Here is a 15762-nt window from a genome sequence, read left to right as displayed (position 1 = left end):
TTCAGCTTTATTTTCTACCCCCTGCGCCTCCCAACCACACGTTGGACACTGCAGATGATGTTAGAATGTTTTATTTTAGCTGTTCCTTTTGCTTCACTCCGCACCGGCCAAAGCGCTGCGAAAGCACACTCTGGCCATGTATGGCATTTCGGTCACGTCCGAAAAACCCCAGCCCAGCCGCCTCCAACCGTCCGCTATTCCCGGTGCCCGGTCCGAGCGAAAGGGATCAAGTCCGGCCCCATGCGATATGCATATTGAAGACGTTAAAATAATAAATTCCACTGCCGGTCGTCTTGGTCGTCGTTGTCGTCATCCGGTCCAAATTCCCGGCCATTCACCATCACACGGTGTGTATGTATGTGTGTGTGTTGGTGCGCGATTGATATACGCGGTGTCGTCCATGGCTGTGGCATTCTGGTGCACAGTCACATTCTCACACGATCACACTTGGGCCTGGAGCCGGATGAAGTTAGTGGTCTTCTTCTCCTTTTTTTTTGTATGGTTGTACCACAGTGGTGACTCTCAGGGATGATCGGTCGAAGGGGAGTATGTTCTTCGCCTTTATTTTTGTTGTATTCGGTTCCACTGTCTCTTCCCAAAACCCCCAAAAAAGGGATTGACTTTAATGGCCTACCATGTAAGCGTCAGGCCATGTGTGCGAGCCGGAAAATGCAAAGGAAGGGAAAAGAACTGCCAACACACACAAAAAAAAATAAAACTCATAAGAGTGCGAACGAAAATTCCATCCCAAAAATATGTGGCAATGTGAATCGACCAGAAAATATCCAATATTCGATATTCTTTACCGCACTGCGCCATCCCGTACCGCGCGTACCGGCGTTAACCTTATTGCGAAATGCCTGGAAGGATCAGGGGGGTTAAGCATGTGGGCCACAAACTGTTTCCTTCAGCGACAGACAAGCTCTCCGGTCGAGCAGGGAGAGGGGTTGGGGTGGTCATAAAGTTATTTCGATGCTGGCCACATCCGCTCCAACTCCACGCTGATCATCTCTGTTCCCCCTTCGTTGGGCTGGCTTTTAAAGTTGCTCACTAATTTTTGGGACTACCACTGGCACGGCGACCGACCGGTGCCGAAATCTTATCCTGATCCTGATTGCGTCCGATCAGGTCACCCTACATTGGACATCCATGGAACCGTGAAGTGTCCAGTGGAGAGTTTGCGAGCAATGGTGCTGGCGAGGATGGTGAAAAATGCTGCCTTTTCACTTTCTGTCCGCAGTGCTGCGGTTGTTCGGCTATCGTCCAACCATTGGCCCGGACACTGGGCGCTACTCCAGACCAGCACACACACACACGCAAACATTTTTGCTCGAGGTGATCCAGATTTTATCTAAATGTTTTATACAATCTTCTAAACACCACACACACTGAGGGGTTTCGTGTGCTAGGTGGTCTGTATTTAGTATCGTTTTAGAAACTTTTGTTCAAAGATTTCCATGTCACTATGAGATGGGATACTAGTTATAAGCCCTGCCCTTCGTGCGATGATGTTTAGGATGACTTTGAAGAATTCATTTTTACCAGATCTTATGGTTCATTTTAAAAAAAGTTCCTAATGTAGCTGTAGGAGTGAAAAATAGCTTAAAGTTAATACAGAACTGATAGAGTTTTACAAAAATCATCTTACTGTTTCAAGTAATCATCACACTGGTGTTGTTTATTGTTCCATTTTAATAAAATTGTGCATTATAATTCATTTCACTACTGTCATTAGAAATTGAAGTTAATTTCTTACTTTTTTAAATCACTCTCTGAAGCTATTCAACAAAATACAAATTTCAACAACATCTCAAAAACGTTTCCGAATCAAACAAATTGTAAAAAAAAATGACACCAAGCACGATAATAATAGTAATGATGGTGTCGTTTCGCTCGTTGCGCTTTTGTAGCATGCGGTCACCATATAACACGGCCTGCCCCATGCTGTGTCCACGAAGTTACCTTTTTTTTACACTTGAAACATTGCAATAGCAAAAAAACACCACGACCGTCAATCGTTTAGCTCTGCAGTGCGGGGGAAGGGGACGCTTCAGCATCGGATAGAAAGCATTAAAAAAAAAACATGGTACGGCCCATGTTGCCAGTCCGGGTGCCGGGCGTCACCGTCTCCTTCGTAATGATAATCATCCCGGGGTCGATTGTGCACCATTCACAATATTAACCGCAGGCCACCAAACACACACACACACCCACACCCACCGCGCCGCAGCAAATGTGCCAGAGAGTGGTGATGCACACACACACGGAAGCGACAAAGCCAAACAAAAACACACACAAAAAAGCTGCACCACCCAAAACCTAAACGATAGCACACGACGACACACGAGAAAGAGAGGAAGAACAAAAATCCCACCGTCAAAGCCTGCGACCATGTTTGACTTGATTGCGGTTGTAGGCCGGCTGACATTGTGCCAGTAACGGTGCCCCACGGTGGCAACAGCTGTCCTGTCCGCCTTGATTAAGGTTGGCATTTTTCCCATTTTCCACAATGTGGTATTTTTCAGAGGTTGGCTTTGGTGTAGGTTTTTTTTTTTTTGTTGTTGCTGCGCTCCTCCTTGTGGCATAATTTCTGGCAATTTTTGGCCTCTTTCCTACGTAAAAGTGTCCCCCTGTGTCCACTGTAATTTCTTTGTGCTTATGGATCTGGTAGGGATACTTTTTTTGCCTTGTTTTTTGCTCCATTTGTTACTTTCAAACTCTGTGCCGTCTCATTTTTTTGTTTTTTTTTGTGTGTTTCTCGAGTAGTCCCTCGACTTTTTGTTTCCTTCTTGCTTATATTGTTTTCACTTTATTAACCTTTCCTGTCCACCCGGGCGTACCGCTCAGTACACCTAGCGTGTTTTGCAGCAAAAGAATAAGAACGATTTCACTTACACCAACACACACACAAACACGGACACAAGGACACAGAAAATCGGTTCTACATTTGTGCCCGCTGGCCGACAGGTTGAGCCGCTTTTTGTTTCCTTCTTTTTCTTCTTCTTCTTTTTACTCTTTTTGCTGTTTGCCATCCCCGCACAATAACAAAAAAAAAAACCCCGCTGTCCATCGGCGGCCTTCGTCAATTTGAGCCTTTGTACAACATTTTACGCATGAACAGGCATAAATTGCATACGGAAAAAAATGAATCGCTCGAGGGAATGCCAATTTTAAAACGATCAACATCACCCAACACAATCTAAAGGTGCCCGAAGTAGAGGAAGGAGGGTGCTGGTAGAAATAACAAAAGATGGTGTTTCAGAGTTTTTTTTATTTAGCTTGGTTTGGCTGTCCTTTACCAGTTTTTTTTGTCGCCCCTTTTGTCAGCCTTGTTCATTACACAGTCATGAGGTAATTTCGGGGAATTATCTGTCCCCTCCCTCCCCTACTGCATTGTGCGGTCAATCAACGGACAAAAGACCGTCCGAGCGCACCATTCATTAAAAATTACGTGCTCAGTCGGGGCGGCGAACAAAAGGATGAAATGTCACCTTTTGGCATAATAATTTACTTATTTTATATGACGCCCCGAACGGACCAGCGCTGTACGCATTGTGCGGCAAGATGTAAGCTTAATTCGCAGCAAAACTTAATTGTGTCTGTTTCAAGTGGTAAAATGTTGTGGAAAATTGTGTGGCGAGATTTGACGACGCACAAAACATGCTGGCTCACAGAAATTGCGCGCCTGCAGAGAACAGCAACACGGCTCGTTTGCATGTTTTGTAAAAATCCTTAAAATGAGACGAGAGTTGTGTGGTTGGATTATTCCTCCTTTCTGCCCTGCCTTGTGACTCATCTCGCGAGGTCATAAACCATTTAATCGACCCAGTCAACCCACCGAAAGCCCCCGCGTTCGACGTAAACCATCTTTCCAGCCAGCGGGGATAGTGAAAATCTTTGTCGCGGTTGCTTTTACCCGTCTGCACTAGTAATTATCTGCCCGCTCAGCGTCTGCTTCATTTACTGCTCCCTGTGCCCGTGCTCGAAGCGGTTTGACCACGGTGTACACGTGGCTAACAATTTACTACAGTCCCAGAAAGTTTAAACATGATGAAGGCTATTTCAACGTTCCGTGCTCCCTGCGCAGCACCATTACCAAACCCGTTCCATTCGGATCCGGATTCCCTTCGAAAGAAGTAAAACCAGACCCCGACAAAAAAAGGCAAAAACCCCAAACTGCAAAACAAAACAAAAAAGCAAAAAATATTTCGAAACGAGACGCCTTCACCCAACTTAAAACAAGTTGAGCGTCTGACCAAGGATTTCGGTCCGAGGGGAAGGGGGGAGGAAAAAAGATAAAGACACTAACGATGAGCAGAATACAAAAGCAGTAGCATCCGCAATGGTGCACCAACAGTAGCAGCACCAGCACCAGCAGCAGCATGAAAAATGGAAAACTTCATTCCCAAAAGCGAACGAAAATGAGCCACCGTCCCCTTGGCGGAAAAGTTTGTTTCCCTCGCCTTGCTAACACACCTTCAGCCGGCGCGGCGTGCAGCCGTCTTCCGCGATGTGCCGGACATTTCGTCAGCCAGCCCGGCGGACAGGCAGTTTCCAAGCACAACAGCACAAAAGAACTCCATCCTGCAGGGTAGGAAAAGGAGAGGGTGTGGGTGGGTGGGTCCACAAAATACACACACACAAACACACACATACAGCCGCCAAAAGAACTGTGCAAAAGTTTATCCCCTTCGCGCTTTACAAGTTTTGCCTTCGCGTATCGTGTTCTGCTATTACTGACCAAATACGAGAGAGAAAGAGAGAGAGAGAAATTGAGAGAGAGAGAGCAAGAGAGAGAGAGAGAGAGAGAGAGATAAAGAAAGAGCTAAAAAAGCATGGCTGAGTAGGGTTAGAGGGTAAAATTAAATTTTCGACTCAACGGTCGCCGGTCCTTCGGTTTGACGGCGCTGAAAACTCTTTCATGTCCGTCATGCTGTCCCGGACCCGTAGCGCCTCGAGCCCTTCAATCGCCACAGCCGCCAACCGCCGGCAGACCGGGCCAACCGAGGGACGCACTTTTCAACGCTCCATTGAACTGCGAACGGCTGCCAACGGGAGCAGCAGCAGCAGCAGCAGGAAACGACAGTACCGCTGCAAATGAACTGCATTGCAAATATAAAAAGTCATTGACAGTGATGATCGACATCGTTCAGGCAGTGAGGGCAGTATTTCCCCCCCCCCTGCCGCAATGGAGGTTATGTCTTCCTTTCATACTTCGGAAGCTTTGCGTCAATCGGCAATTAAATTAAATAAACATCTTTATTAGATTTCCTCTTTATTTTGTTTCGAGGGATGAGCGCATTCCAGCCTTTGAGTGCTGAAAGAATGTGCTTGTGAAGGACTTATTATTAAAAAACTTTCAGCAATTTGTGCACTCAAAAGGGTAAATGGTTCGGTTTGTTGGCTTATGCTGTCTGAAGTAGCAAACAAAACGGGATTGGATTAAAACAGCACAAATAAAACAAAGCTTAAGAATCCCATAAGAGTAATTATCCTAGTGTAAAGCGTTTTGAGACTCTTAATTCCAACTATAACCGGAAGCTCTGGTTGCTGGCTCAACTGCATTCAGTACCTCTTTCATTTAGCAATCTTTCATCTTATCAATTCTGTATTTTTGCTTGATTTGAACACTTTATTAAACATTAAAAACCGAACTTTAACTTGTTCTTGGTACCCTTATTCTGGGACAATCAGACATAATAGTCCGGAACCCAAAACTTCCTACCATTAGCTCACTTTAATAAACGGTGGCTCATCTGCATCGAACTCCACTTTCCGGAAAGGGCTCTTTAAATGTGTTCCCTTTGCTTTCCCCCCCCTTTGGTTCACTAAAGCTGGCCGAGAGCTTGAACCGTTGAAACCCTTTTTTCTCTCTTTCCATGCTCAGCTGTTGCCATCCATCATGTTACTACTGTAACTATGTGGTCATCGCATCGAGCGAACAACAATAATAAAAGCACGGGAAAAAGTTTTTCACACACAAACCAACCCATGCCCACGGTTATGTTCTTTTCCGAATGTGAGCCATGCCCACACACACACACGAGCATACACACTCCTCTTACCATTGTGCTGTGGTTCCGTTTGGGGATTTGCTGCCCTACAGCTCGTAAATGTTATGTAAATTTTTTATTTCCTGCCCTACCCCTTACATCACACCCAGCCCGTGCAAAGAAGGGGTCCACAGAAGGGTTCTGGGGGAGGAAGGGTGTTGATGGTGAAGTAGAGAACGATGCATATGTGAGAGAGAGAATGTGTGTGTGTGTTCCTCGTAGCTCATGATGCCGATGCTGCCCGCAATCTCGAATCGGTACGTCAATAACTCAAACACTTTTCCTATGTAAAACCGGGCGTCCATAAAATGGTCGTAAAAAAGGATAATAATAAATGCATAAATTTACACACCGACCGCAGTGACCGTGTTGAAACAGGCAGGCAGAGGGTGCTGGGGGGGGGGCTAGCAGCAAGAAAAACGATTCTTACGCTCGCTGAGAGTTAAATCCGGTTGTAGAGAGGAAATATGGGAGGACGCACACACACACACACACACACACACACACAAAAAGAACGAGTCTTCCGTCAGGCAGAGTTGAAACAGTTCTCTGGAAAATCGCCTGCCCCCAGTGGAATGGTACCATTCCAGCTGAATGCGTTAGTATTTGTTCTGGTAACTTTTTCTACCTACTAAACAACCATCTCAAAAGAAGGTAAAGCTTCTAAGTCCATCTCTGATGCAATAAAACGTTTCATTTTCAACAAATTTACGTTGTATACAGTTGCTTGCTTCGTACAAACAGCTTCCTGGCTTAGCGCAAACAAGATTGCTATCCATTTCTTTTGAAACATTCAATCGCATCCATCCGAAAAAGCAGTATCCTGCTGCATTTGATCAGCTGAGTACTGGAGACGACTTAAAATCTCCTTTGCGTACGGCAAACTTCGACCTCAGGTTGGATGTATACGCACTTTTCCCCTTGATTCTACTCCTATCTCATGAATTATGTACAGGACTGTTTGCTATTTTCTCCACTGTAAAAGTTCGTCGAATGGAGCCCATTAGCATAGCTACCCCATGATATGATGCGTACTTCCAACTCAATGTGCATCCTTTCACCCGAGCCATCTTGCACTTACACAAGCGATAATTGACGTACATTGTAAGTTCGCTAGAGTGTAATCATACAAAAGTAATGAAATGAGGCAGTGGATTTATTATCTTCCTCTTGCCTTGAACGTTCCAAATGCTCGTTTCTTACTTACTTACTTACTCTCTTTTTTCCACTTTTTTCCATTAATGGTTTGTTTGCTTGTGACCCACTATGGAATAACTGTAATGAGATAGTTCTCTCCACTATCGTCAATTATTGTTTAGCATTTTTTTAGTATAAGTGTCTGAAATAACGTCGAATCGGAGCAGTACATTGCAACGAACGTATGTATGATACAATGAATGAATTAAAATGATATGATATGGCTAAAGCTCATGAAATCTTGAGTTTTTTTTTCTGACAGTTTAGACTGTATTCCATCAGTGTCAATGCCATGAATTCAATCAAGTTTAATAAGAAAACTTTTTATGCGATTTTGAATTTACCTAGCTATGTCGTTTACAGTTCGCTGTCGAGTTATATTTTGGCCTTTATTTTGACAGCTAATGCAAACTTTGATATGTACTGTCAATCCTTGTCAAGATTTTTCTTTTTTCATAATCAAAGAATGTTTCAATAAAAACTGTCAGTATCTGGAATGGTATGCTGAATTGAGTAGGGTATAAATCATTACGATATGTCTTCGAAACAGGAAATTCTTCAATTTTGTCCAATAATTTGTTTGCTTACTTGACAGAAAACTATGATATCAGCATGGAGAGGTTCCGTACAATACCAACGTATCAAAATGTGCCAAAAACAAAACTATCCACCCAAATCCAATCCTCTGTCCTCTATGTTATTTTGAGACATTTCCGTGCCAACACGCATCATATGTTTGCTTTCTTTGATTCGCAGCTCTTTGGATAAAGATTAGCTGATTCTATTTCTCCCCCCCCTCCCCCAAACTTCCTGCACTGTGTCTCGCTTCCAACTCGCGCTTGGACACGAGCGTCCTCCAATGGCTGGCAATTGCTGTCGTTGCGTTTTTATGGATCAATGGTGCTAAGTTTACGAGCTTTTCATCGATGTTTGTGTAACGCAGGCCGCTAGGGATGCTAGGGCAAGCGAAGCGCAGTGTCCACGTTGCTCCATTATTCCATTTGACAAACTTTTAATACTTTCCCTTTCCTACTGGATGCCCATTCGTGCCTCCCAGCCCGTACGCATCGCCCGGAAAGGCTCCTCCTCCCATCCCACCGACAGGCACAGATTGCTTCGGTCTCGGTGCTTTGCTTGCGCGGTTTTATCCCCGCCCGGAAGCTGCCCTTACAAATGCGACAAATGCGATCCAAGCTGCGATCCGATCGGCGAAGCAAGCAGTGGGACAGTGGAGCTGTTTTGGCAATAAAATTTTACATTGCTTGCAAAACCATTCGAACATCGTGTTTCCGTAGCCCCTCCCTTCCTCGCTGCATCTTTTCATCCCGTTTTCGCACTCTTCAGCCCACTAGATCACTAGACGGCAAGGGGCTAGGACCGAATTGAGAAGGCGCAAGGAAATGGTTGATAAAATTCAATCGGTCCGAAGCGCGAAACCGGACGAGCGCTCAGCGCCACGTTTGCACCATTTTCCGACCGGATGGTGCAGTGCATCCGGTGGCCATAATCGTCGCTTTGATTTTTTGAACATTTCTTGCTCGGGGTGGAAACATACGGAAGAAAACAGATACAAAGCGCATAAAAAAAAACCCCAAACCGTTACGGTTCAGGAGCAATCGTACTTGCAGCGCACCACACACGGAAAAGAAAGGCCAAACCTTTTTGATAACATTTTATTGCCTACATCGATTTTACTGCTTATTGGAATTCACTTCCACAAAGAAAACGTTTTGCTTCTCGGCGCCCCGCTCTGTGTGCGCTCGCACACAAAGAAACGGACGGGGACGGAAATTTAAAACCATCAAGCTGTAACGGCCACATGAACAAACACACCAACACGAAAGTAAATAGCAGAAAAGTTGGAAACAGGGCAGCCAAAATGCTCCTGCCGCCAGTGGACAGAAGAACTTTGCAGCAGCTCGAGCGAAAGGAAACGAACGCTGTGGGGATGTTTGCTTGCGTGGTCAAGTGAGTGGATAGAAAGTCATCGAAAGAAGCTACTTTAGACCTATTCTTTTTCTTGCAATGATGGCATAGAGAAATCCTATTTTTATATCAGTATGTTTTGCTGGATTTATTACGAGCTTCGGTTAATAATCGCATGGATTATTGTACGTTTTTTCCCAATCCGATTCCAAACAGGTTTATCGCTTGAGCTTCCATAAGCTGCTTTTGAAATTAATCACAGCGTTTTTTGCTTAAATAAATGAGCTATTGTTCGCTTCTCAGTGATAGGACAGTAAAATGTAGCACCCCCCAGTTAGAAAAATACCCCTAAGCCCGCCACTCATTCGCGGTCAAAGACAATTTCGGGCCAGCTAGAAACGAACGCGGGCCACCGAACGGGCTGACGGGAATCAATTAAAAAACTATGAACGAACAATTTGATTGGAAAAGTTCCACACCATCGATTGTCGAGTAGTTTTTCAATTAAATTTAATTCAACCCTCGTTGTCTAACCCCCGCACCCGGCGCATTCATTCCACGGCCACCATATTTCTCGCATCACATAACGCGGTTTTATTGCAAGTTGAGCAGTGCTCTTGAACAGTTGCTTGACTCCGTCCCCGAATGGGTTCGGGACCGTATCTTATCCGGAGCTAACGGGAGCTGCTACTGCTGCTGCTGATGCTCCCAAAACCAGCATTCGAGTTCAGTCGGTAGTCCTCAGGCTAGCCTCCCAGCAGTTTCACTTGGCAAGAACAATGCAGCGTGAGTGTAGGAGCGGTTCAGCTTCAAACCGAACTTTTGCACTGTTTACCAAGAACTCCACAAAATCGCAAAGTAAAGTAAAGAGCGTGCATCTCGGATCTGATGTGATTCAAGCTGAAAGACAAATGGACTATGGACTCTTTGGTAATTGTGTGTGTGTGTGGGTTATTCTTTATGGTAAGGTCTGTTTGTTAATCAACATTATCGAATCGATCGAATTGTTTTCATGGTTGTTTTCAGCGAATAAAGAACTGAAATAGTAGCAACATATGATAGTTATATGCATTATTCAGCTTTTTTTTCATCTATGAAAAATGGACCCTAACGGATACTATGTATATAAATTTAGGATCATTGTAAATTTCATTCGCAATGGGAAATATGGAGACGCATGGTTGTTTTCACTGTATCAACAACCATGCGTCTCCTTTTTCGCATTTTTTTCATCCCCTGTGTGCTTACACTTGCTTGGTACAATATCATCTATTAGGAGTAACTTTCCTGTAATTGAAAGAAACCCCCTATCACTTGTTTCCTTCGATCGACAACAATTAATTTGCGTACACGTACTATACATTATCGTCAGCAGCAGCAGCAGGACAAGGCGCTTAAAGATGCTAATGGTCAGTTTAATGACCGGTAACCTTTCGTTCTTTCCTCTGTTTCAACGCGACGTAAGCTCCGGCCACAATTAACGCCTTCCACACAAAGAGGGACCCTTTCCGTGGACACCACTCCCCCCCCCCTTCCCCCTGGCACCCCTCCAATACCTTCCCCGCCACTGGACGGTACCACAATTCGAAACGATTAAAAACTAAAGTGTACTTTCCGTAACCAAGACAGCAGCATCGGCAGAAAAAAAATACTATCGCAAAATAAAGGAAAAATCTGCCATTCCGTGTAATGGCCAGCCATTTAAAATGAACGACCGAACGGAGAAAGTCCCACCAGTCTCACTCACCACCCGTTCCGGACGGGCCGGAAAGGAGTGTAATTTTCATTTTCACTGCACTCTTGATTACTCCATTCCGGTTTGGGTCGCGTTTGCCGTTCCTATCAGCAGCCTCGGTCCTACCGTGTGTGCAAGGAGAGGAAAAGAAACATTTGTTGTAACGTTTTATTTTTTGTTTCTACTTTAGTTTTGCTGCACGAACAGTTTACTTTTGTTCCACCGGAAACGGGAATCAGCGTCGAGCAGTAGCGTCCTTCAACCGAAGCATCATAGCAATGGCTACAGCAAACTGAGCGGTAGCGGGGGTAGAGGGGGGGAGGGGGAGGGATGGTCTGTGTAATGTGTAATGACAATCATAATTTAATCTACTGCTCCACCCCAATTTGGTGCATGTTTTAAACGGCATTGTTTAACAGCGTCACAAGGACGTGAACGATACTATCATGTTCGTTATCAGCGGTGCTCCACGCTGACACCGTCGGCAGCACAAACCACACGCAGCCCCATTTGGATGAGAAGGAAGCAGCCAGGCAAAAAAAAAACACATGGCTTCCAGTAACGAGTGATTTCGTTTCCTTGCCAGCATTTCAAACTGCTACACACGCAGCCCTCCGTCCTGGTCTAGCGAACACTGTACTGATCCTTCTGCAGTGCCATCTAGTCCGTTTACCTCGATTGCCGTTAGCGTAGACGAAGGAAAAACAAGCTCAAACCCGTTCAGGGAAGGAGAAGCGTCCTAAAGAAAAACGACATTTCACCAACAAAAAAAAAATATATTCCTTCCAGTCACTTCGCCACTGTGAAAACACTTCTCGAACGACATCGAACGTAGGTAGAGCACAATCGTTCCTGGTATAGGATTTGCACCCGTTCTACCCAGGATGCGACGGCCTTCAAATAGTTGCCGAATTTTCTCCTGCGTGTGTGTGTGTGTGTGTGTGTCTGTGGGTGTAGGGAGAGGATCCACAGTCGCCACAATAGCAGCGAAAGCAACAGAAGAAAAAACAACCAATCCCAACCGGGGAGGGGGTAGATAGCGTTAGACTCGTTCGCACTGTCTTGTTTATGCTGCACCATAAAAGCGCTTTTCCGCGCGTCCAAAATAAACGTTGAATGAACACATTTTCCCGCTAGAATTTAATTTTCTTTTATTACTTTATTGTTTTTGTAATCATTGCGCGTCGCGGGACGGTGTACGACCGGGCGCCCTACCGGCGGTAATGGCTACCGCGAGAATTGAGCAGGCGAGATGGAAAACACCGGACCGTTTTAGAGCTCTTTGCTGTACTTTTCCCTAAACGACCTGTCATTGCTATAAAAAAAACACCTTGAAGGAGTAGGACAACATGAGTAAAAGTGTGTGTGTAAGTGTGCCTGAGAGAGATGCATAAATATACATTGCCACGGGTTTCGAGCGAATGACGTGAAATTGGCACAAAATGTCCGCTTCCGTCACCGTCCTGAGTGGTTCTGAGCTTCGTGTTGTCTTTTCCCCGAAACCCGGGGAGGCCACCGTATCGAAGTCAATGGAGAGTGCCTCGATGGATGTTTTCACTGCGCTCTACACTCTTCCTCGCCTGCTCATGTTCGTGTGTGTGTGTTGCTTACCGAAGCGCCACGAAACATTCGGCCCCAGTTTGGCCCAGTGCTCGGCCAAGCAAACTCAGGCGCGGTGAAGATGAGATGAGAACGCCAATGACATCGGTTTCACTCATCCGGCTGCAATGTATCGGTGGAAACAAAAAAAAAGCGAACAAAATACAGTGCATACCAGAGGGAGGAAGCTTGTTTTCGCTTTCTGCTTCCAAACTTTTCAAACCGTTTTTGCTGTTTGCAAAAGGTTTTTTTGCGTTTTATTGAAGCATAAAAGTATTTGCCCTTTTTTTCAACTTCGGTTGCAAACTTTGTACGAGCACAACAAAGTTTAGTAGCGTTTTTGTGGCGTTTTTTTTGGTTTCCTTATGGAGGACTGCTATAAACTAGTGCTCGGACAAAATTAGCTCAGTTTCACTGCTTTGTGCCGCACAACCAACTGCTAATAAAATGCTTGGCTGGTAACGGAAACCAATTCTGTGTGTTTGAATTTATCCTTCTAGCATCGTTAAATTACAGAAAAAATTGGTGAAGTATCAAAAGAAATGACATTCTTCGCATAGCACGATGATATGATGTTGCTTAGATAGAAATTAAGACAAATTGGCATATGCTCAACACTGTTAATGCGTGCCGTGACTGCAGATTGTCTACGTTTCGAGCAAAGTATCCAACATTTGAAGGCTAACAGACGCTAAGCCTCGTGTTAAATCATTGCTTAAAACAACTAACCTTGCCAGCTAACGCTTACAACCAGCTCAACACCTGGAAACATGAATATTGTTCCGAGCCTGTAAGCTTTCGCACGCGCACCACGCACTCGCATAAATATTCATCGTAACCTCACACGCATCCGACCCACTAGACCCACCCCTTTCAATCGCATTTGCAATAACGCGCCGGTGGCCGCGCCAATTTTGGCGGCTCAATTTTAATGAAATGCTCACCCAAAGTATTACTACTTTCGCAACGTGGCAAAAATACTTCACCCCGTGGCAGGGCCGGTTCCGCATCCAAATGTTGAACGAAAATCGATCCCACTGCCCGAGTGAAACATGGCAACGCGGTACCTGCTGCTGCTGCTGCTGCTGCAGTGCCGAAACATACCCTAGAATGTTATGAACCCCTCGCACAAACACACACACATACACACCCATACGCCGCATTATGATGCGTTATTTGTGCGCTTAACGCCGGGCGTTGCTCCGGGCGGCCATGATCACAATGTACGCGTGACGCTGGCTGGAAACATTCATAATCTCACCCGTCGCGAACGCACAAAACCGCACCTTCCGCCCAACGTGGTGGGGGAGGGCTCGTTGGGAGTCGCACAAAAGGGAGGGAAACAATATAAACTAAACCATCACCTGGTGCGGTGTTAGCATGGCAACCGAGGGCGCGAGGGGCGATGTTTGATCCCGAACCCGGGGCCCGGGGCCGTTTTCATTCATGCCCGTTTTACGACACCCGCGCGTCGGTCGCGGACTCTTCGCCATGCGCCCGCGGCACTGCTGCAGCGGAACCACGCAAGGAACCGCCCTGTTGCCCGTTAAAGTGCTCGTGTGTTGTGCCTTCCTTTGCCATTTTTCCCACCTTTGCTTCCAAATTACGCTGAGACGCGCGGCTACACTAAACGGTGGATATCTCCATGCCGTCCGACCGGAACGGCAGCACCGGGAAGTTGCCGGGAAGCAAACGATAAACCTGCAGCGTACGACGCGCCCCTGTAAAACGCAAAGTGGCAGCACTGCCATCACGTGGTGCGGTTTGGCGTAGCATCATGCAGCAAGCGGCAAGGAGGCAACGACGCTGAACTGCCAAAATTCTGCCGACCACCCGCTGCAGACTCTAAATAAATAATCATAATAATAAAGCTCAAATTTACTGCCTACGCACTTGTTTTTCCTTTCCCGCGTTTGACTTTTGCTCATCCGTGCCGTGGGCTGCCTGCCGTCCGGGACGGGCCGAAGAAGAAGACAGGCCGTTACCTTTTTTTTTCACCGAATTTGTTCGCTCCCGGCCGCGCTCGGTCGGAGGCTGAGACGCCAGGGCGCGAGGGAAGATTGTTTGCTCCTTGCTGAAACGTTCATGAGCGCCTGTGTAAAAGCAACATCGTGTACCGAGAGACATCATCCACTCCGTCGTTCGCTCACCGTAGCATATTTTTATGATCATAACGAAAATTTTATTTCACTTAATGTACCAGCCCTCCCCAGAAGCTGGCTGTCATTTGCTGCCACCACCACCACCACTGCTGCTCGCGGACCATTTCGCGGACTAATAACTTCAAAGTGAATCCCCGCAGTGAGCGAACGGTGGCTGAAAGCGGCGGCGGCGGCTCCTGGGCAAACAACCGGGCGACACCTTCGTGCCAAAGATCACAAGCTTCATTGGTGCTTCCCATCTAGTGAGAGGACTGGCGGGGAGGTAGAGATGGTCGCTTTGAAGCGCTGTGACACAGAACGGAAGCGCACGAAACCGCAAACATTTGGCGCTTACCACTTACCAGGCTGGGCTAAACTTGCCTTGGGGGCGACGGATCACCTTCGCCAAGGGCACAGCGAGGGTTTCTGTTTGAAGTGTGCGCTGCCGCGCAAAGTGATGCAAATCAAATTTCTAATTTCACTCCGTTTGGGTTTTTTGCGCCCCTCTTTTTTTGTCGTTACAGGATAAAGTCGTACAGCACAACTCCAAGTCGGGCGTGATCATGAGCAGCACCGCGCTGGCACTGCAAACGGTGACGCGTCACCAGGCCGGCAACTACACCTGCATCGCCTCGAACGTGGAGGGTGACGGCGAGAGCAATACGGTGGACCTGAAAGTGATGTGTAAGTGTTCTCACGTATAAAGTACTTTCGATTGTAGTCAAAGCTGAAGTGGAAATGGTCACAAAATGGGTTAAATTTTGAAACATAAATTCGTCGCAGTCGTGATCCATTTGTTTGAGTTACGTGTTAAATGAATATCGATTTGAGTCGCGTTTTGTGTATTCGTGATCTAGGAGTAATTTTGGATAGTGATATGTTTTTGGATTCACTCTTAGCATCAATCGTCAGAAGGGCCAGTCAAATGCACGTTGTCTTAAATCTCTTTATTGTTCTCTAGCACATCCTATATTCAAGTACGTTGCAGAATTATAATGCTCCTTCCAGAATTGGATGGATTAATTGGCTAGAAGCAGTGCAAAAAAGTGTACACGCTGTGTAGGTTTCTTCGGCCTACTCCGTCTCGTGGACTGTATTAAGAAAGGGGAGC

The 15762-nt window shown here is 46.0% G+C and overlaps 1 protein-coding gene across 6 annotated transcripts in view; it reads left to right on the top strand.

The window, feature by feature from the left end:
* LOC1281286 (hemicentin-1) overlaps nucleotides 1–15762 on the top strand; it is a 186383-nt gene that overhangs the window by 106173 nt on the left and 64448 nt on the right. For all 6 annotated transcript variants that reach the window (XM_061643057.1, XM_061643056.1, XM_061643058.1 and 3 more), the window contains one exon: nucleotides 15176–15335. In XM_061643057.1, the coding sequence (XP_061499041.1) occupies nucleotides 15176–15335 (160 nt within the window). The remainder of the gene's footprint in view (nucleotides 1–15175; nucleotides 15336–15762) is intronic.

The sequence above is a fragment of the Anopheles gambiae genome, chromosome 2 (genome assembly GCF_943734735.2).
Source record: "Anopheles gambiae chromosome 2, idAnoGambNW_F1_1, whole genome shotgun sequence".
In the NCBI taxonomy this organism is placed as follows: domain Eukaryota; kingdom Metazoa; phylum Arthropoda; class Insecta; order Diptera; family Culicidae; genus Anopheles; species Anopheles gambiae.
This window is presented reverse-complemented; position numbering and strand designations above follow the sequence as displayed.